This window comes from Blennius ocellaris, assembly GCF_963422515.1.
Source record: "Blennius ocellaris genome assembly, chromosome: 4".
Lineage (NCBI taxonomy): Eukaryota > Metazoa > Chordata > Actinopteri > Blenniiformes > Blenniidae > Blennius > Blennius ocellaris.
The window spans coordinates 29,189,108-29,211,554 of NC_137653.1; the positions used below are offsets into that span (position 1 = coordinate 29,189,108).

Genomic DNA, 22,447 nt, shown 5'->3' on the forward strand with positions numbered 1-22,447 from the left:
AATCTGTGAGCCTTCAAATGTCATCAACTTTTCCCTCTTTTTTCCAGTTTTGTATGGGTGTGTATGTGGAAAGGTTAGAGTGAGGAGATTTCGGTCAGAGTGAGAGAAACTGCCATTTTACAAAAAAAAAGTTTTTATCTCGTCGCCACCGCCACATTTCTTCATCTTTCTCAACATATTATACATCAAAATGTAGCTACAGGCCTTGTGCTTCTCACGAGGGGACACTTGTGTCTCACAGAGACACGGTTCTCCCTACAGGGGACTTAATTGACAGGGAGCGCAGGCTTTTCTGTCACCCGCTCCTATGTATTTTGAGGAGACGTTTTCTCCCCAAATCCCCAAAGTTCAGCCATTTGTTTCAAGTCCTCACGGGGAGACGGAACCTCGTGAGGACATGAAAACCACACCGCACGTCCTTCAACTTCTCCCAACGCCCACGGTGAAGACATTTTTCACCCAAGTGTCACGGTTCTCCAACTATAAGCAGTTGTTCGGGACCTGCGTTTGTGCTAAAACACCTTCTTCTCTCACATAAGGTCTCATAGTCTCTGCCACCTGCTGCCTGTCAATCAGGAGCCGGCTCCATGACATCACACAAGCTGCTCCCAATCTACCTGGCAACACACACGGCTCCTCTGATTGGCTGGATCAGGAACATGATTGTTGACCACACAGTGCTATCTTAGGCAGCATACTTTTCAATGCATTTTTGTTAGCATGCCAATTAGCATGCTACAAAGTTTGTTCAATTGAGCTGAAATTTGGAGGGTGGCCTCAAGGTGGCGCTGCGATCACAGCACACTAGCTAATTAGCCGCCGCGCTAAGCTATTTGGCTCAGCATCTCAGAATGTCACGTAACTCCAGATTCCAGGTCAGCCACACCTGGGAGGTATCCTCTGCACTTTTCAGGCAAATCGCAGGTGTTAGCATCTCATGCTAACAAGTTTGTTCGAATGAGCTGAAATTTGGAGGGTGGCCTCGTGGTAGCGCTGCGATCGAGAATCACTAGCTAATGACATGGTTTCCACGTACTTAAATCGCTTTTAGCTGTTAGCATCACATGCTAACAAGTTGGTTCAAATGAGCTGAAATTTGGAGGGTGGCCTCGTGGTGGCGCTGCGATCGAGAATCACTAGCTAATGACATGGTTTCCACGTACTTTTGACCCCGCCGCGGCCTCTCTCGGCAGCAGGGGGCGGCAGGTGGCAGGCACAATAAAATTTCCGCGGGAATTTTCTAGTTCTTCTTATTATTATTATTATTCTTATTCTTATTCTTATTCTTATTATGTTACCAATCTTTTGCAAAAACTACTGACCCGAATTGCATCCGATTTTCAGAGTTGAGCAATTGGGACAAAGGTCCAAAATGTATTTTTGGCCATAACTAAGCCAGTTTTAATCTAATTGATGCCAGGCAGTCAGTTTTCAGTTCTATATCCTCTGATATACCATATATGCAGGGAAATCATTACCCTGCTTCATGGGTGGGGGTCAAATGTCAGAAGGACGGTCACATGGAAATTGTAAAATGTGTGTACATCAGTGGCAAACAGTGTTGCCACACAGTAAATTCCCCTGTGTAAAATATGCAGTGTCATAATGAATTGACACCATCAGAGTTATTTCAACACCAGCTTCAGTAAAATACCCCCCAGTGTCGGTGTCAATTTCCGGAGTTAAATGAGGCAGTGTTAAAAGTATTCTGAAGAGAGTTAATTTGACCCTGCAAAAGAGTAGATTAAGTGTAAAAAAAACATCATTGACAGCAGTGACATGCAGTCAAGGTAGACAGTGCCTACCCAAGGCTGAATTGTTTAAGTTTCTTTAATGGTGTTTTACACTCTTGATGTTTTTAGATTAACAGATTTGCTGCAATGCATCATGGGAGTTGGGTTGGTGGTGGTTCAAATGTCTTTATTATGGTTATATTAGGCTTGTTAGTGTTGGTAATGATTGTGTTGTGTTTTTGTTGCTTAATTTGTGTAGTTAGTTGATCTAGTTTATTTAGTTTAGTTTAATATTTGTAAATTGCCAACCAGGAGTGAAGAGCGTTTTGTGTGTCATGTCGTCCTGCCATAGTGTTCTGGTTTTAAGATGTCAAAACAAAAGCCTTTGTAGACTGTTGTTGACATAAAGCCAAAGGTTCACCTTCATGTGAGAGTATTCAGCATCTTTTGCCTTCTGAATTGTCAATGACTGAGAGATACTTACAGAACTGATGACAAGTTATATTAACACAATGCAGTGTTGCTCATAATTTCTCTACAGTGTGACATAAGTTGACATAAGCTCATGAAGAGTAAATTGAGAAGAGTCACTCCTGAGTTACACTAAAAAAGCTTTAGTGTTCACTGTAAGTAACACTATGGGTGTTGTTTTTCTTATAGTGTTAAACTTGATCAACACTTTTAGTGTAAATAGTGTAAAATATTTACTCCTACAAGAGTTAGTTGAGTGTAACTTTTACTCTCTGTAGATTAGGACCATATGTTCACTGAATTAGTGTTAAAATTGACTCAACACAGCTGATTTTACTTTGAAAAAGTAATCTGTTTACTGATTACTAGTTACTCATATAAAAGGTAACTTAATTACTTTACTGATTGCTTGTATTCGAAAGTAACTAAGTTAGATTGCAAGTAACTTTTTAGCTACTTTCAGCAGCTGCCACAACACAACTTCCCCCACCCTGTCAACATGAAAATGACAACTGGTTTATCCAAAAACTCAGTTTTGATCTCTGCCTGGCCTCCTGATGACACATATTTAACCTTTGACCTTCATGCTTTGTCGTATTCGTATCTAACTCATGGTTTTATTATCTGATTTTTACAATTAGTGGTATTTATTTACCCAGAGATGGAGTTGTAGTCTGTTGTTGCATTATTTATCTATCTATTTATTTATTTGCACTACCTGCACAATGATACCTTTTACATGTTCCCTTGGAGACAAATAAAGTCTTTCATTAATTGAATGATTGAAAAAAGGGGAGAGTTACTGCCAATATATCTTTTTACTCAGGAAAATTACAAAAAGTAGTGTAACATCTCTGCTGTCGTGTTCTTGGTGCAATGATAAGGTTTCCTGTTGTTTCTTTGTTCTGACTCTAGTGTGTCACCTGAATGCACCATTAAAGTGAGCTGGCTTGTGATTGGCTGAGAGTGGAGAAGGGGGCGGGTCAGATGGTTTGGTGGAGAATGGAGCAGCGGAAGGTTCTGTTTAATAATGTAAGATTTACAAGTTAATTTCTGTATTCACAATAATCTGTTTAAATCAATGTTCAGTGTTTATACAATTACTTTCATAGTTGTTTTCTAATATTTATAGATATGTACAAGTTAGAATGCTTCATTAAGCAGGTTGAATTCATCTGAAGTTTTAGATATGATCATCTCAGTTAAAAGCTTTTCTAACCACCCATTGGACAGTTGAGACATGTGATTGATGACAGTGGGATGTAATCAGGAAGTGGGTGGTGAAGTGAAGGAGAAAGTGTGAATGGAAGTAAAAGAGACTGCTCCAGACCAAATCCATCTCCATCCTTCTGTGTACTCCTTTTAAGAGTGCGTGGACTACCACACATCGAACCCTCACGTTACAATAATGAAGCAGCTTTACAGACAACAAACTCCTCCTATTGGATGCTGCAACAGTAACGCACAGTGACTTGGATAAGTAGCTTTAATCTGATTACTGGTTTGGAAATAGTAACGCGTTAGATTAATCATTACTGAAAAAAGTAGTCATATGAGAGTAACTTGCTATTACTTTACGCATTACCAGCATCACTGGTGCCAAATACTGATAACATGAAGCAATTCAAATGACCTTGACAAATGAATGACGGAAGGGTGTGGTGGATCAAATAACCTTGTAATACATTGGCTCCCAAGCTGACAAATGTGGTGTTGTGATATGTATGCATTCTACTGATTGCCCATTCTAGATTAATTTTTGTATTGATAAGTTTTGGAGAGATGTTTTTCTACAAAGGTCAGATCAGGCAAAAGGTCTGTCTTGTCTGTTTGTTGCTTAGGGTGTTCGTTGCTCAGCACAGCAGCGTCTTAAGGGACATTATCATACCATCCATGCAGAGCAGTAAATCAAAGTTAGACAACCATGTTTGTGACAGCAAAAGGAGGAGGGGGGCTGACATCAGAGGAGGGGACCTGGGAAAAGTCAATTAAAGCCTCAAAAGCATAAAAATAAGGAGTCTCTGCGGTGTACAGGTAGCGTGCTTGATGAAATGCACGGTCACCCTCCTGCGATATGTGACACGGCAGCAAGGCTCCATTCTGGCTTCTCCAGTGTGCTGTGAAGAAATGCAGACTCTCTACGGAAAGCGTCTCTGTCACATCAGTCTGTCACACAATTCCCCGGTGAAACGCCGCCAGTTTTCTGGAGACGGAGCACAACATCTAAACCCTGTCTGTGTGTGCTTACAGCATGTCCACGTCCACGTGCTACCCAGGAAGGCGGGGGACTTTGAGCGGAATGACAGCGTCTACGACGAGGTAAGATGGACGACTTTGGGAGGAAAAAAATCCCTGCTGCTTTATGGCTGTAAATGTATGCAAATGACATTTTGTCACGCCATCAGCAGGACAGAATGGAGGAGCAGGACGGGCTTGGCTTGTCGCACTCTCACTATATCATGTCAGGAAGTGTTTCAAGGTACCACATCAATCAGACGCAAAGTTCTGAAAGATTATGTCATTTTGGTTGAGATTTTTGAAGAGCCTCTTGTACCTTGTCAGCATGTTTTCATACAGCGGCTGAGTTACATTTACAAGTTTTTTGATTCAGTACTTTGCCAGCAGTACACCCAAATTAATTTGTGTCAATGAAAAATGACCTTTTTGAGTATTTTTGAAATGTAGTAATAAACTCTTTGTATGCTGCGACCAGTAATTTCTGGTGGCCGATCAACGTGAACATCAACTTTTACAGGATATTACTCAAATATGCTTAAGTATGTCATGTTTACGTACTTTCAAATAATAGTGTTCTTTCTTGTCTTGGAAGCAATTTTAGCCAATACCTTGATAAACATTTGTATCTTGTTTATTCTTTCTGATCATTTTTGCTTCTGCAGCTGCCACAAGCAGTGTTTCAAAAGGAGAGCTGATGTTTCACTTTATTGTGTTTAGGCTGATTTCTGGTATTTCTTTGTGCTTCATGGCAGTGGTGACTTATCACCAGGCTAAACCATCCATCCATCCATTTTCTGCCGCTTATCCGGGGCCGGGTCGCGGAGGCAGCAGTCTGAGCAGAGTTGCCTTGACTTCCCTCACCCCAGACACTTCCTCCAGCTCCTCCGGTGGCACCCCAAGGCGTTCCCAGGCCAGCCGAGAGACATAGTCCCTCCAGCGTGTCCTGGGTCTGCCCCCAGGCCTCCTACCGGAGGGACATGCCCAGAACACCTCCCTAGGGAGGCGTCCGGGGGGCATCCGAAATAGATGCCCGAGCCACCTCAGCTTGCTCGTCTCGATGTGGAGGAGCAGTGGCTCTACTCCGAGCTCCTCCCTGGTGACTGAGCTCCTCACCCTATCTCTAAGGGTGACTGAGCTCCTCACCCTATCTCTAAGGGTGACTGAGCTCCTCACCCTATCTCTAAGGGTACGCCCAGCCACCCTACGGAGGAAGCTCATTTCAGCCGCTTGTATCCGGGATCTTACGGGAATTTACTATGCAAACACTGGGTTTAGGATCATGCTTTGGTCTGACATTGGTCCAAGATCAAAAATCAAGTGCAGAGGGTTGAGCACGTGTCTAAAAACAGAAGCATATCATTCCTTACGATTTGACATTTTTAACAGCAAACTGGGATAACCTTAAAGTTCCTTTGTTCCAGGATGTAATAAAAGCCAGTCAGACGATGATCAATCAATGATGACATACAAAGGGTAACTGCTTTTAAAAAGCCACATGTCATTCTTGTGTCTCTGGCAAAATGTACTTGAATATATTTTCTAATCTGATAGAATCTAAAGTGATAAAGAAATCCTGAGTGAGTCAATGGCATATTGTCTCCAAAGACAAACTAATTAATTAGGGATGAGCGAATACACCACTATCTGTATGTGTTCAACCATCTAAATGATCTGTATCCGTATCTGTACTTGGAGTGGGAGGGGCCTACACCGGAAGTGGGCGTGCTTCAAGTGAAACTGGGTGGGGCTGAAATTGGTACATTATTTTAAATCTGAAATTGATATGGATTGATCAGAAGTTGCTTTATTTATTGTTTATTTGAAAACTACAGAACAGCCTCAGAATTTAGATTCAGTGTTTTATGTATAAAAAACTATATACTATATACAGTGTATAAAGCTTAATTTGTAATATTCATATTATATTTATTTTCATGAACAGCCATACACAATAAGCATATTAATATAGGCTACTTTGTGTGTTCAGCTATATGTGTGTATGTGTGTACGTGGTCTGTAAGATGGTCTGTATATTTTAATGATCTGCGTGAACTAGGTGATTCATGTAAACATCCAGTGATGGCAAACAGGGAAATAATATGTCAGCTTTGTTCACTGTATTCTTCTCAAAAGCACCACGTTCAGTACGAGCAGTTTTCCAACTGACTTTACATCACCAGCCAAAATAAGAGCAAGCAGACGGTTAAAAGAAAAGAAAAACGCAACCGTAGTGGAGGTAGTGACCGACGCTACATGAGCCATTTTCAACTCTGTCTTGTCAAATGCACCACGTACATTACGAAACAAGGTCACCAAGTAACTTTAAATATTATACAAACCGAAATAGAGGCGAGCTGAAGAAAACATTAGGGGCAACTGTACTGAAGGGAGCAACACTCACTCTCTGTGTGCGAGCTGAGGGGCGGGCGCTGTGTGTGTCTGGCCAATCACAGAGCGTGAACACAGTCAGTTACCAAATGAGGATTTTACTTCAGCAGGAGCATGGATATTGACGAGTTTTACTCGTATTACGCTGGTAGTCGAAAAAATGCTATATCCCTATAATAATCAATCATCCCTATAATCAATCATCTGATAGATCTGAACACAATTGGAGCTGTTCTTTGTAAATCATAGTATCCAAACAAATTCCTGTTTAAATAAGCAATGATGTGCTGAAACATACAAATAATTGGAACCCTGTAGAAGATGGGCCACTATTAGTATCTTCATCTTGTTTATCTGGCTTTAACAAATAAAAACTGTTATTTCCATGTGCCAGAGCAAGATAAATACAATAGCCATTTTATATCATTTTTTTCCAGGTACATTTTACACAAGCATAGAAATGTATAACATATTTAGTGATTCCTGTTGTTTTCAGTTTTTACTGGTTAGCGAGGAAAATGTAGTACATACCTAACTAACCATAATCCAGAATGATAAGAGTGATCTTACACAGCAAGTGCAGGTGTTAAAAATAAAGTAACTCCCTGAGCTTGTAGCATCCGTGAGCAAAAGCTACAAGCTTATTTGTACAATTAAAAATGTACGTGTTTGACACAAAATGTAATTACATTTCTGAGGGTTTCAGCATCATCTGGTAAAAGTTAACCGATCTCCGAAAGCCTTAATCACCAAAGCAGGATGTCAGTTCCTGGCTAACAGTAACCATCAATCACCAGCTTCACCGCAACACAATAAATATGTAAATAAATTCTAACGGTAGCGGAGTGGTGGTCCATTTATCATCAAGTGCTGCGCCACTGTCATTGTTCTCCAGCGTGTGGTACTGCTGGAATATGAAAACACAATTCACTGCTAATGAACTGATTCACCTGTGGCTCCTAATAACTTTAATTAAACATCTGAGAAATGAGTTTGAACAAATATCAGTGGGTGCCTCAGCCCTCAGGAGCCTGAATCTCCAAACCAATGAACTACAACACTTCAATAAGAAAATAATGAACATGCCTTTCAGGCTGTTTTAAATTTCACTGTGACATTTTGAATTTGTAACACGAGAGTCTGTGGCAAATGAATATCAATGGCTGGTGAGCTTGATATGAATATTCTAATAACTACGTCTAATAAAAAGAACTTCCTCACACTTTCTTATGCAGCCTGCGGGGAGAAATGAAACATGCAGTTCCTCGGCTGAGTCCCAGCAGCAAAATATAAATAGGTTTGTTTTTAATTTGCATGTGATCATAAGGGTTATTGTGAGAGCAAGCGGCACCACTACCATTTCTATTTTCCATGTCGCACCCGGCAAATGAGAACATTTTTCTCTGAGGTGTTTTTCTTTTTTTCCTATTTGCAGTGAATAATCAGCCAGTCCCCCCCCCCCCCCCCCCCCCCCTTCATACTGTAACACTATTAAGTGTTTTATAGCCCAGATTTAGCATTTATTGGTTCCTAAAGACTATTTAAGAGGCTGCAGAGCAGGTGATACCGTTCTCTCGACACTGTGAAAAACAGTGAGAAACACGTTTTTTTTTTCAGTGTCATTTGGTTTTGAATGCTCACTGATGCAGCAGCATTAAAGCTGCACTTACACATAATGTAATCTTTTCTATACAGATAGAGAAGAAGAAAAGACAAGTGTCTTTGACTCCAAAGAATATCAGACAAATGGACAGTAATTATCCGCAAAGCCTCAGGTTTGACTGTAAACCGATGTATTTCATGTAGTGAAGTGCGTGCAGATCAAAATAAAAGACCATTTTTAATAAATGTTTCAGGTATATTGGTTGGAGAGACTAAAATAATAAAAAAGCACCACTCAACAAAGTCTATGAAATGGATCAGCCATTGAAAACAATAGTTTTGAAAGGAGAAGACATCCAAAACGTCCGCTGGTGTGCATCAAAGCAGGAGCAGCCAGAGTGAGCTTCACGCTCAAAGCCTGAGGAAAGTCAAGTCTTCTCTACCTAGAGTTGTGCTTTCATGTGCTTTTGTATCAAACATTTAGTCTGTTCTGCTGAAGTTGTGACTTCCATCTTTATACATGGGAGATCAATTTCATCCCTGGTGTGCTATTTGTTTTAATTGACCAACCCTACCTTTTGGTTTTAAACTCGGTCCAACTGGGTCAATTCACAATTAAATCAAAAAGGTAATGTTAAACATCGGCCAAAAACATGCACATGAGGTTAATTGGTGACCCGAAATTGTGTGTTTGTCCAGTGATGGACTGGAGACCTGTCCGTGTGTACCTGCTGTTGCTGGGATTGGCTCCAGCAACCCTGCACAGGATAAAGGTTATGGATCTTTCTGCTTGAATGTGAAGCGTTTCCACAGCCATCGTGTCCAAAGCTTCTAGAGCGGTACAGCGTTTTACACAGATAGTGGCTTGAAGGGAAGGATTCAGACTGTAAACAGTTATATTTAAGGACACGACGATGACTGGCTCCGCCCACTTGTGAGCAAAAATGAAGAACTGTGGATCAAATCAGCTCGCGGCAGGTTTGTAATCCTTCGTATTCTTTGCATGCTCAAAGCAGGATTTTCTTCTCGGAAGACAAAATATTGCTTGCTCAGGTAAACTGTGCAGGTGTTGTCAAAGTTCTCACTAAAACAATCCATGCCAATAGTTCCGTTTCACCTGTGTGCAGGGATCGCACTCTCATGGAGTTTGGAAGGGATTTGCCACCAAGCAGTCGCCTGCTGGAAGTGTCCATGACAGGTGGTGCTCTGTGGTCACTGGGGCAGAACCGCTCTGATGTGTTAATACCGGACCTCAGAGTTGGTTGTTCTTTCCTTCGGCTTCAAAAACAGCCCAGATCCGAAGATGCATGAAGTCTACAGGACAGCAGAAGGTAGTTTTGAAGATGTTGGGCCTGCATGGAATAGGCTGCCAATTAACTGATCACTTTTTCACCACTTTTCCTATTTTTGGCCACTATTGATTGACAGTGATCCCCACTCTGTAGTGTAAGTGGTGGGAAAGTGGTGCTGGGATCGTTCATCCAGAGCTGCAGTTTTGGAGATGATCCAGTCATCCTGCAGCCACATTTCATCCTTGTCAGCACTCGTTTTCAGGTCGGTGTCATTATTCTATAAGAGGACCTGTGAAAGTTATTACAAACCGAGAAGTCTGTTGAACAGATGGCACAAGAGTGAGATCAACACACCGTCGTTCCAACATATATTGTTAATTTCATCAGTGGAAAATCATTACAAAGTCAATAGCCTATGGTGGATAGGCCCAAAAAACTTGAGGTCCGGCCAGACAGTGAAAACTGATTTCTACTGTACGACAGGTGAGAAGCAATTCCTTCCATCTGCCCCACTAGCAGACAAGCGTCCCGTGCTTTATCAGCTGCAGATAGTGCATGACAGTGAAGCCACAGTCGGCAAGCTGTTTATCGCTGTAAAGAGAAGCGATGGGACTCCGGAGTGCAGTCGCATTGTCATTTTATTTAGATGAAGTGTAGCGGCGGCGGGGCTAGTGCCGCCCGGTCGATCCCGCAGGCTGACAGCAGCTCGGTGATAGAGGAAGGAGTCGGCAGCTAAACCCTGTTGTAGCTATCTGTCTCTGTTCACTCCCTCTCCCTCCTCCCTGCTCGGTATCTCTGTCTCCTTCTGATGTACCAGATGGCACACTGAATTTTCTTTACAGTGTCACCTTGCCCAAAAAGAGCTGTCACAGTGTATCATACTCCTTTTTACGAGCCACGTTTATGTCACTTCTTGCCTACATTTTTTTTCCCCTCCCTTTGCCTTTGCTTTATTCCTTTCAGTCATGTGAAGCCCAAAGCTTGTCACTACTCATAATAGAAGGACTGTTAAGTGCTCTATTTCAGTCTTTTTGTGTTCTGGCTGATTATACTTAGCGTGTCATTTTTCCCAGAGTATGGTGAGCCTTCTTGATGTGACGTTCATCGCTTCTGCAGACCATGCTCTAGCAACTGTACATCAAAATCAATGTAATATGTGCAATCCAGAAGACAATTAAAGCACTACGGAGTTTCACTGCGTTGGATGAGGACGGATACAAAAATCTGGCAACAAACGAGCCCCAGGGCAGTGCTAATAAAGAGTGTGGTATTGATAAGCTCTGACATTAATGGTTATTTTATCGGTACTTGTCGGTATAATTTATTCTCACGCCACAGCCCTTTGCCTGCTCTTTGTGTCGAGGTCGCGCACCTCCACAAACACTGACATGGGGCCTTGTGTTCTTTTGGACTCGCGCCACCACCACAAGCACATTTAGTAGCATTCATCAAACTGCATGGTGCCGAGTACTTCAGACATGAAGGTGATCGAAGGTCAGAGTCCAACACATCCCAGAGGCTGGACTGTGATCTGGTGACTGTGACGGCGGTTTCAGTCCAGTGAAATCATTTCCCTCTCCAAACAGCAGAAGAACTGCGCAGCACAAAAGCACAGCACATTGTCTCAGAAAACTCACACCCTGGACACTCTCTGAACTGCTGAAATCAATAATAAAATCGAAAACCAACAATATTTTTCACCAATCTGCAGTCACTTTATTTAACGTACATATTTTATTGATTGTTTTTATGTTATGCACTGATGTGATCGCACTCAATCCTGTACATGTTACAATGACAATAAAGTAAAATAAAGTATATATCTATCTATCTATCTATCTATCTATCTATCTATCTAGAGAAGATATTCTCTGCATATGAATACAGGCAGGCTCACAAATGATGGTAATATAGTAAAAATGTGACTTCTCAGAGTGGTCTATATCCATCTTCATTTCTGTAATGCATATTGACATTTATGTTTTTTATGTTTGTGTATGTGTATCTTTCTTAATAAGGACTGACAGAGTCCTTTTTGTCAGGCTTTCAGTCTACACCACATATTTTTAATTTAATTCCTTCACTATCAAACATAACATCGCGAGATCAGAGCAAACTTGACAAAAATCACATTACAAGGACCAAGAACTGCTGTTGTGACTGACAAATGTTTCACAGCAGGAGAGTAAAGAAACCCAGGTTGAGAAGCGCCCCACTGTGAGGCCCATCAGGCGGAGGTTCCTTATTACGCATGCAAGGTTCATGTGATGCATGTGCAAATCCAATTACCAGCACACTGACAGTGCCATGCACATTTAACTCTCGGTGTGCATAAGACCAAGCATACAATCTTGACTTACAGGCACATAATATCAACAGTTTTCAATGTGCATACATCATTAGATACACACTTGCTGAGTTGGCTTGTACTTTAGCCTCACAGCTGCTACTGATCCAGTGATCCTCGAAGATCTTATTTTGTTCTAAAAGATGAATCTTCTGATAGAACTTCCAATATGTTGGCATAAATCATGTTTCATTGTAGGTAGCAGCCAGCGTTTTTTACCATTTCATTCTCAAAGTAGGTGAATGAGGTGGACAGGACTTAGTCATATGTCATGGAGGATATCCCTTATTAAAGTGGCGAGCAGACAGCATGAACTGTTGAAGTCATGAGACCTGATTCATTAGTTTTGAGCTGCTTGGAACCTGCACTTAATGAGAACATGTCCTGACAGGACATTTCAATGTTCAGGCAGCTTTTCCACAGTGTCAGTGCAAAAACCCTAAAGTGTGAAATGATTTCCGCCAGACCAGCAGCATTAAACCACATACAGAGCAGGACGGATTCATGATGTCACGTGTTTCCACCAAGTTCTTTGCCGACCATCTCTTTCACAGCTGGAAATTCTGACCAGGCATCACATCAGGAGTGATGGTCCAACCTTCCGTTGGTCAATTCTGGTGGAATTCCGGTGTGGTCTTCTACTGCAGTGAACCATCAGCTTCAACTTCACTCACTTCATTCTTCAGTGTTGCTCTTCTGACAGCTTATTGTGAGATTTCTTCGACTTCCTGTTGCTACACATTAATTTATTGAGTGAAAATCCCAGAAGATCAGTCATTTGTGACCAGACCATGCTATCTTAACACAGTCTTCATGCTTAATTAGGTTTCTCCAAGGTGATTGATTAATTAGATAATTATGTTAACAAGCAGTGGTGCAGGTGCACATACTGCTCTGGCTGTGGGAAGCATGGCAGCTTTAATGAGTGATATGAAAAAAATAGCACATACTGGCGTATGAAAAAGAGTATAGTGACGATTTTCAGATGACTGAGTGTACAAATAACACTTTATGAAAACTGATTTTCCAGGCAGGGAAAGATTTACTAGTAAGACTCCACTTGTATGTCTGACAAGGTAGAAAAGATATTATTGTCCTCATTCTGCAGCGATTTGTGGAATAGTTGTTGTTTTCTGTGTAAATACGTGAGTCCAAACCCATCCGTTTGAAAGTACTGGGTGAACATTTTCTGTGTGTTTGTGTGTGTGTTTGATCAACTAGTATTTCAGACTCACTGTAAAATACACCCAGTTGCAATAGCCACAGATAAAAAATAATAACTCCGGATAAGAATTGATTACTAAATATTTATCTGTCTGTACCATGTTGATGCTGAGGTTTTTAGCGTACTAAGCACATGATGTGCAAACACTCCAAATACACATAAATCAGTTGTTTTGTTGTTTATACCGAGAAAAAGATGCAGTTTTGAGCTGTGAAGATTGATTTGGAGGACTGATGAGGCTGCTCTCAGTGAGAGCTGTGTCTTCATGGAAAAACAAGGCACACTTCTTGGCTGGTCTGCAATCGCTCGCATGTGGCATCATTAAGCTTGGCGCTAAAACTTGAAGTGAGTGTGGATTCGTGTATGCAAATCTGTGAGCATCTTTTAATCAGAACCAGCGTTTTCTTTTTTACTTTCTTCTTGTCAAAATGTGTATGTAGAGGCTTTCTGAATGATTTTTTTTTTAAACACGGCATATGTTGATATGTGGAAGATGAGAGCTCTGCATTGCATTGAATCCAGCACCGGTTTACTCTTACCATACATGCATGAATGTAAAGATTTCCTGATTATCAATAAGCAGTAAGGACAATTCTATGTTGCAGTTTGATTTGTAATATCTTGAATCTTTATATACCGATGGCAAGTGTTTGAGTGGATAAACCAATGGTTTTGTACTAAAAGCTTTTTATTTATTTCACAGTTATTATATTCTGTTCTGAAAATATGAGTGAGTGATCATAGCTTGATTATTTAATCCTTCTGGATGGAAGTTGTTTCCTATTTTGAAAGCTTTATTTTAAATTCTATCCTTTACGATGGACCATTGTTCACGTGTGAGAGTGAGTGGTTGGTGGTGGTCCGAGGGTTTGGGTTAGGCACAGTTTGGCAGCCTCGCTTCCGTCAGGGCTCCCCCTATCAGGGATATGTATCCCAGCTACCTCAGGGCAGCTGGGATACATATCCAGTTTACCACTATCGAGTATGGAGTGAATGAATAATGCAATGTAATGTAAAGCAGCTTTTAGTGTCCAGACATGGGCTATATAAAACCCATGCATTAATGTTATTATTATTGTAAATTTGCATATTGTGTACAGATGAAACGTTTCGGCTGGAAGAATAATAAAGTGTCAGGTAACCACTATAATGACATATCCAACATGTCATTACACCTCCAGATCAGTTACCCCACACTCTTGTCACCAAAAATATACACAAGAAAATTTAAGAAAATTGTTGACTTTTCACAATCGTATGTTCTCTAAAACACATGTGAATGATCCATCCATCCACTCCACAATTGTCCACACATTGAAAATGAAGTGACCAATGAATAAATGCCTTGTGTTGCAGGATTGTGTGTTTATCTGAGTAGAATGAGAGCGGTGGAGGTGTGACTGATCTGGTTTTCATGGTAACAGTTGTCGCCTTCTAACAATATCGGTGTAAGTTGCTCATTACAGCAGAGAGGAAAATGTGAAGTACAGAAAAACCTTTCATGGAGTGACACCGTAAAATCCAAGTATTCCCTGAAGACAGCATCCACTCTTCAGAGGTCATGAGGACAAATTGAAGGAACCAAACACCAAATATATTATGGAGTAAACATAGATTTATTTAAATGCACACAACTGAACCAATATTGTCTATACAATAGTGTATAAAATATGCATGTAATAAAAGTAAACAAAGATCCATATTTAAAAATTATGTATACAAATATTCACACCTGAAACAAGACAATATTATACAACAGTAAATCTGGAAAAGAAAATTAATCTAACAGCAAACAACATTCAAACAGTTGTTTAATAACATAACTGTACAATATTGTACAATTAGAAACCTGAATCGAAGAATGCAAAACAAAGCATTTAGGCTACATTGTGAACCATTGCCATGGCAATGAGCATAACGTTGGAAAATGATCACATTCAACACAGATCTTAATTACGTAGCAACATTTTTACAGTAACATAAATTACATGGAATGAACATGATCAGATTATCAGTCAGACATCATGATGCCATGTTGCTCCAGCTACCATCTGTGATAGAAGACAATACCAGTGATGTCAAACACTGTCCGATTAGGTTGAGTTCTGACTAATATCACAGTTGTCAGAATCCTGATAGTTGTGAATGTTGATTGTTGAGAAGACATAGCCAAAGTCTAGCGACCTTACTGTTCGTTCCGTAGCGTTATCACCATCACCACACAGTGAGTTTGTGAAACCATGCAGGCTGAAGGAGTGATGGACTGGATGAAAACACAGCAGTGGATAGAAAGTTCAGATCCTGGTGCAGGTTTATTGCATGAAAACTGACCAAATATGAAGAGAAAACATGAACGTCTAATGAAGGACATTGGAGCATCATGAAATATGACATATTGTTAAAGTAATTTCCATTTTTAAGACAAGCTTTCCCAGCATTTCTGAAAATATCTCTGTTGAAATTAAAAATGTTTCATTATGTGCTTTTACTTAATTGCCTGGAACGAATGGAAACATTTTGAGTTCTCATTATTTCCAGGTTGTTTTGCTCTCAGTCCACTGATCTGGCAACTGGACCTCCACTATCATATCGGGATGGTGAAAACCATTCGGATGGAGTTTTTCAAAACCCGACCTATATCTTCAAGGTTATCTAAAATGAAACAGAAAGAAAAAGAAGAGAATCGCAATTTTTATTTTGGCTGGAGCTGGCAGCTTTTGAGTTTTAGAGCATTTCACACAAATCTGTTGCAACACTTATTTGAGTAAACGAAAAGGTAAAAGCCGTCATTTGAGACAGTACTAATGCTTCCTCGTATTGAAAACTTATATCTGGGACAGTCTTTCAGTTCTCCTCATCACCAAATATTCTTTGGATGCTGATTTATGACATGCAAGACGTCGCCATTGTGCAAAGCTTTCTGAAATGCTTCTGCTGCCCTACCATATTTGTCATTGGTACATTTGCTGAATTAGAAGAGAACCCAGACTCTATTTGGTCACTTTCACTCCGTGTTAGATGTGTCACAGCACTGAGTAAATCATATAAATGCCAATTGTCACAATAAACCCTCCTACAATAGTTATTGTCTTTCTACATGAAGTGTTCAATCCGTCACATGGTGTTAATCTCACCTTTTGAGGTGACAACTGATGGCTTCCAAAGGACGTCGTCCTAATGTGACTCCATTGTTGTGTAAAGAGACAAATCTCCCGTTCTTTGTCTCTGCAAAAACGTATTATAAAGTTCAGCCAAAGTTAATGAGCCTTCAGCGGTCTCAGTTTGCCAATTCAAGTGATTGTCTTCCAAGGTTACTGTTATTTAAGTACCAAATCCCCGCTCATGTAGCAGTCCGTCCCTCTTCTGGGCTCGACGAGGAACCCCCGACAAAGAGACATTTTCTCTAAAACACTAACTTTGGGAGTGAAACAAATGTCCTCCCCACCTTTCAGAGTTGAAAACCAATGAACCACTCCCTGCCAGCACATCGTACATCATAACACGCCTTTTATTGGCGTCAGTCTAATGAAGTGAAGTGCTGGTGTGGTGACCTTCACGCAGACTCCTCCATCCTAATTGTGAGACATGATTAAAAACAGTGCAGATAGTGTTTTCCCCCTTTTATTGCGATTAAAATGGAATCATGGTCAACGTAACGTGACTTTTTTTTACTGGGAGGTTGCAAAATACTCTTTTAAATGGATAGTGAAAACATATTCCTGCAAGGTCATGCCAAGTAATTAGTATGCCTGTTTTAAAATAAGCATTGAATCAGGTTCGTCACTTTAAAGGGGGCGAACCGTTGGAAAGTAAAAGCTCTAGTTGGTGCTGAAAGCCTTTCAATTAGTGAATGAAAATCACCTGAATACAGTCAATATGTCTCGCATAAAGGTAGCTGAATATGGAAAGTCCAGTAATTACAGCTCTTCTTTCAGTCTCACCATGAAGACAAAACAAGACTCCAAGGAAGTTTGTAAGAAAGTTGTTCAAATGTATCTATCAAGAGAGAGAGAGAGAGAGAGAGAGAGAGAGACAACAGAGGACTTCATGTGCAAGTCACCCAAATCGTCTTGCTTGGATGTGAACGCTACGGTGTCAACAGTTGGCTGCTCGTTACTGCTGCATTCATGAAACCTTGGCAAAGAGCATTCTTGTCTTAGATCCCAGTAGTTTCTGGACTATTGAGTGCACCTGAATATAAGCAACACCCACCAAATTAAAAAAAAAAAAAAAAGGTCGGAATAACGTGACGCACCCGAACGCATAACCTCATGAATCTCGTTAACTGTAAAAATCCATAAATTAGCCACATCCTTTTCAAAGCATGTGAAAAAAGTAGCATCTTATAGTCCAAAAATAAGTAGCAGCTTATAGTCCACATGATTTCAAAACAGCATTTACTTTGAGTTTTAGTTATTTTTGCACTGTGCAGGATGCACTACAGGCGAGGTCGAACCCTCTTGCAACTGCTTTAGTTGTTGGCCACATATTTTATGGTACTGTATTAGTTTTCTGCCCTCTGCACAATAAATGGCTCAAATATCTGCGAAAGAACAAAAGTGAAAACATATCGTGCAGAATGCTATTTTCTAATTATCACCGTATCCTTTTACAAATAATAGAATATTTTTTATAGTTTTATATCAACAAAACATGTCACTGTTGAAAATTGTTTCTTTCATCACAAGTGCATTGTCATTCGTTTGATCAGTGACACATTGATCAAGTGCGTCTTACTCGTGAATATTCAAATGCAATTTTTTAATGAAACCAGTCTTAGAAAATGAAGATGGCACTTGAGCTCATTGCCTCCTCTCCATCTTGTCACTGCCTTTATCAGCCTGACATTTCAACTCACGTTGTCCCAACGTCGTGAGGATTGTTGACAGGCGCGATCCGGCCTCGGATAGCGACCACGTCTTTGTGATACATGTCCGCCGCCACTCCTCTCCGCTCATTAACTGTGTGGCTGCTGTGGACTGAAGCTGCTCTTGTTGTGGATGGAGCGTCGTTTCTGACAGAAGTAATCAGCAGTGAATGGCCTGGAGAGCCCGTGCCTCTCACCTCTCTGCACTCGGCCCCTCGTTCAACTCGATGGCTTGATCGTGAAGCACAATGTCACTTCCTCATTAGAAGTTATCGTCATGATGTGTCTTGTTTCCCTCCATTTGCAATTAGGTGACATTGGGTCACAGACAGGGAAAAATTTCCATCATCAGTGTGTCACTTATTCTGCATGAAATGGAAAACATTTTTCACCCATTTTCACTGTATTTTGTACCACTTTTGACAAAACAAATACCAAATGCCTAAATAATCTTCCTCATAGTCTTCATATATGTGTGCGTACGTGCGTGTGTGCGTGCGTGTGTATACGTATCGATATATATGTACACAATTAGCATTAACATTTTCTGGTCTTTAGTGTAAAAGTCTGTGTGTATTGTTTTCATTTTGATTGTCTCCTTCTGGCTGTAATTTTCAGTGATTGAGGAATGTTAAAAACTAAATTGGCCCAATTAAAAGAAAACCCTTAAAAAACAGATTAGCCAGAAAAATAAATACATCCCTAAAAAACTTGCATTAATAATGTAGACTGTATATTAAAGATTTATGATGATTATTCTAACCAGAAACGAAAGAAAAATAGTACTTTAGCCATATGTAGCTTTTGTGAAAGTTGTATGTTTGGAGGGAAGAAATTACAAAAATGTCTGATTTGCATGTGTAAAAAACATATAGCTCTTTGAGAACAAAAACAACCTCCATGGTTCCATAAAACCTCAGAAATGCTTCTCTGAGCAGCTGATCATCTCTTCAGTCCAGAACTGCTCAGGTTATTCTAATTTGCCCATTTTCCATTTTTCTATTTGCCCATTTAAAAGTTTTGATGAAATTCTTCTCATACTGAGCTCTTTTGCTCTTTTTCTGTAGAACTGCACCAATAACCTGATGGACCGGTGTCTAAATTACAGTGCTGGAGAAGAGCTGCGCTCTGCAAATGAATATGACAGTAAGAAGAGTCGGTTCACTTCAGGCAATCCTGTGAAATACCAAACTGCAGTATTAAACTAATATTACCCCCATTGACCTCTAGATATTTGTTAAAAACTTCAAACAATCCCGAGTTTATGAATTGGTTTTCTGTATAAAATTTGCCTAAAACAGATTTCCAAATTGTTGAGGTGATGAGCCACAGTCTTTTTAACTTTAATAATCTAATCTAATCTAATCTAATCTAATCTAATCTAATCTAATCTAATCTAATGACAATATTTATACAAATGACACTAGATTCTGAACAGTTTTATTTATTGTTTTGAAGTCTTTGAAGTCTACCTTATAATTCAACTTAATATCTGTTAAACGATACTGTCAGTTGTGAAAATATGCATTTCAATAAAAGTGATAGCTTTACCCTCAACCTACATTTTTAAAACCACTTGTCCAAAACATTTAATATAAGTGTTGAACTACAGCTCAGCGTATTTCCATTCAGATATACAAACCTGATGGCTGTCAATGCTAATTGAGGGTGAGGTCTTGTATTTCAGACATTTAGCTCCAGTGACATTGACTGTCGGAACAATTCTATTTGATGTTTTATTTATCTTGGAACAATTTGGGAAATAACCCCTTTGTGTTGTGTCACAGCTATAATCCAATCCACAAAAGCTGAAAGATTAAAAGTGATTGATATAGAAGAGCTTCACCGAGTGACTTGACCTTTTGCTAAGCTCCGCCCCTTTTCGTTACTGTTGCTGTCTCGGACAAGCCGTCGTAGCTGCCTGCATGTTTATATAGCAGTTGTCGGTGTAGAAACCACAACGCAGGAGCATGAATTTATTTAATTGACATCGGCCTTGTGCAACAGAGGGTTATGTGCAAAATTTTAAGCCGGACGTGGCTAGCTTGGGAAAGCTCATTGCTATGAGCTTCATGTGATTGATTTTGTATGACTGGATTATTAAGATTATACAAATCATTGCCTTACTTTGGAACAAATATAAACATCTTTGTTTTGACTTGATGCATTGTGTTTCTGTGTTCTGCCACTCAGCTTCACCCACAGGAGGCATTTGTTTGAGTTTTGGAAAGAAGGAAGTAAACCCAGTTATTTATCCTTTCACCATACCTCGCATCAATGTTGTTTGTGCTCCAGGCAAATCGTTTGACCATTTCTACGAGGGACAAGCCGGATACTCGTTTCACATGGGTATCCGGTACAGATAATGCATTTTTGACAAGCACGAGCATAATACAAGTAAAACTCCTCAATATCTGTGCTCGTGCTGAAAGAAAATCCTCATTTGGTAACTGACTGTCTTCACGCTCTGTGATTGGCCAGTCACACACAGCACTCGCCCTCCTGACACATCTCTGCAGGCAGCTCGGACACACAGAGTGACAGTTGCTCCTAATGTTTTCTTCAGCTCGCCTCTATTTTGGTTTGTATATTTAAACTTACTTGGTGAACTTGTTTCGTAATGTACACGGTGCATTTGACAAGACAGAGCTGAAAACGACTCATGTAGCGTTGGTCACTGCCTCCACTCTGGTTGTGCTTTTTTTAAACCGTCTGCTTGCTCCTAGTTTGGCTGGTGATGTAAAGTCAGTTGGAAAACTTTGATGGAACTGAACGTGGTGCTTTTGAGAAGAATACAGTGAACAAAGCTGACATATTATTTCCCTGTTACATGAATCACCAGGTTCACACAGATCATTAAAATATAAACAGTCTTACGGACCACTTACACACATACACACATATAGCTGAACACACAAAGTAGCCTATATTAATATGTTTATTGTATATGGCTGTTCATAAAAATAAATATATTATAAATGTCACAAATTAAGCTTTATATACTGTACATAGTATATATTTTTTTTCATATAAAAGATTGAATCTCAATTCTGAGGCAGTTCTGTAAATATTTTCCAAATAAACAAGAAATAAAGCAACTTTTGATCAATCCATATCAATTTCAGACTTAAAGAAATTTATCGATTTAAAGGACCCATATTATACTAAATCAACTTTTCTGTGCTTTAAACATCATTAAAGTGCTATTTGGGGTTCATATACATCCCCAAAGTGTTTTTTTCATTGATTCCCTCAAGCTTGAGTTGGACGATGATCTTTCTCTGTTCTACCTGGTGGGGGAGCTCAACGTGTTGATTCAATTTGATGAAGCGGCACCACCTTGCTGACGCTGCACAGAGCTGGAGAAGCCCCGCCTCCAGGAAGATTGACATGCAGAGAAACCAAAACAAGACACGCCCACGAATGTACCAAGGAGCGCAGCCTCTTCTCTTCTCTTCTCTCTCAGTCTCTGCTGCTTCACATTGAACGCTGCTGTTTTTGTTGTGTCCAGAACTGTTTTCACCTTCATGTCCACTTGGAGAAAATGTGTTTTCGGGTGCAAGTATGGTTCCACACTATTTGACTTGCAGAAAGAAGAAGGACAGCGGCGAATGTGGCTGGACTTTTTCTTTTCTTTTCCGCAAAGAATCTGTTTGTTTTGCGAGCGACTCTTCACCAAAGAAGCTTCCAGAACTACGGTACTTTGAAACTGGACTTACTCAGAAGCTCATCTTGAAACCTGCTGCTATTCCCACAATAAAAGACGCTAACGGGGCGCTGGGATCTGAAAATACATTACTATAACTATGAGCGTGAGCTGCTGGCTACGTCATCGAGGGGGTGGGAGGAGGCGGCTGTGAGCTGGGCCTCAGTCTCCGTGAGGGCGGGGGAGCCAGAGGAGCTGAGAACCACCCGTTTCATGAGAGGTGACGTCAGCTCAATCCAAGAAATAGCTAGAATTTCACAAGTTTTGAGTGTTGTATATTGTATCACCCAAATTATTATCCCACATGAGCATAGGATGGACTGTGAAACATGAAATATAGCAAAATATGGATCCTTTAAGTATCACGCAGTTTCAGTTGAGCCAAACCCACTTCCGGTTTAGGCGTCGCCCACTCCGGATATGGATACAGATCATTCAGATGATGCGAGAGTACACCACTATCTGTATCTGTTCAACTAGTACAGAATGTACTAGTTGAACTAGTTGAAGGATCTGTTCAACCATCTAAATGATGGTTGAACAGATACAGATAGTGGTGTACTCTCTCATCCCTAATT

The 22,447-nt window shown here is 40.3% G+C and overlaps 1 protein-coding gene across 1 annotated transcript in view; it reads left to right on the forward strand.

Annotated features, from left to right (window-relative positions):
• Positions 1-22,447, forward strand: part of fhit (fragile histidine triad diadenosine triphosphatase) — a gene marked incomplete at its 3' end in the record, with an annotated part of 462,951 nt that overhangs the window by 366,625 nt on the left and 73,879 nt on the right. The window contains exon 6 of the mRNA XM_080494450.1: positions 4,455-4,523. Within this exon, the coding sequence (XP_080350576.1) occupies positions 4,455-4,523 (69 nt within the window). The remainder of the gene's footprint in view (positions 1-4,454; positions 4,524-22,447) is intronic.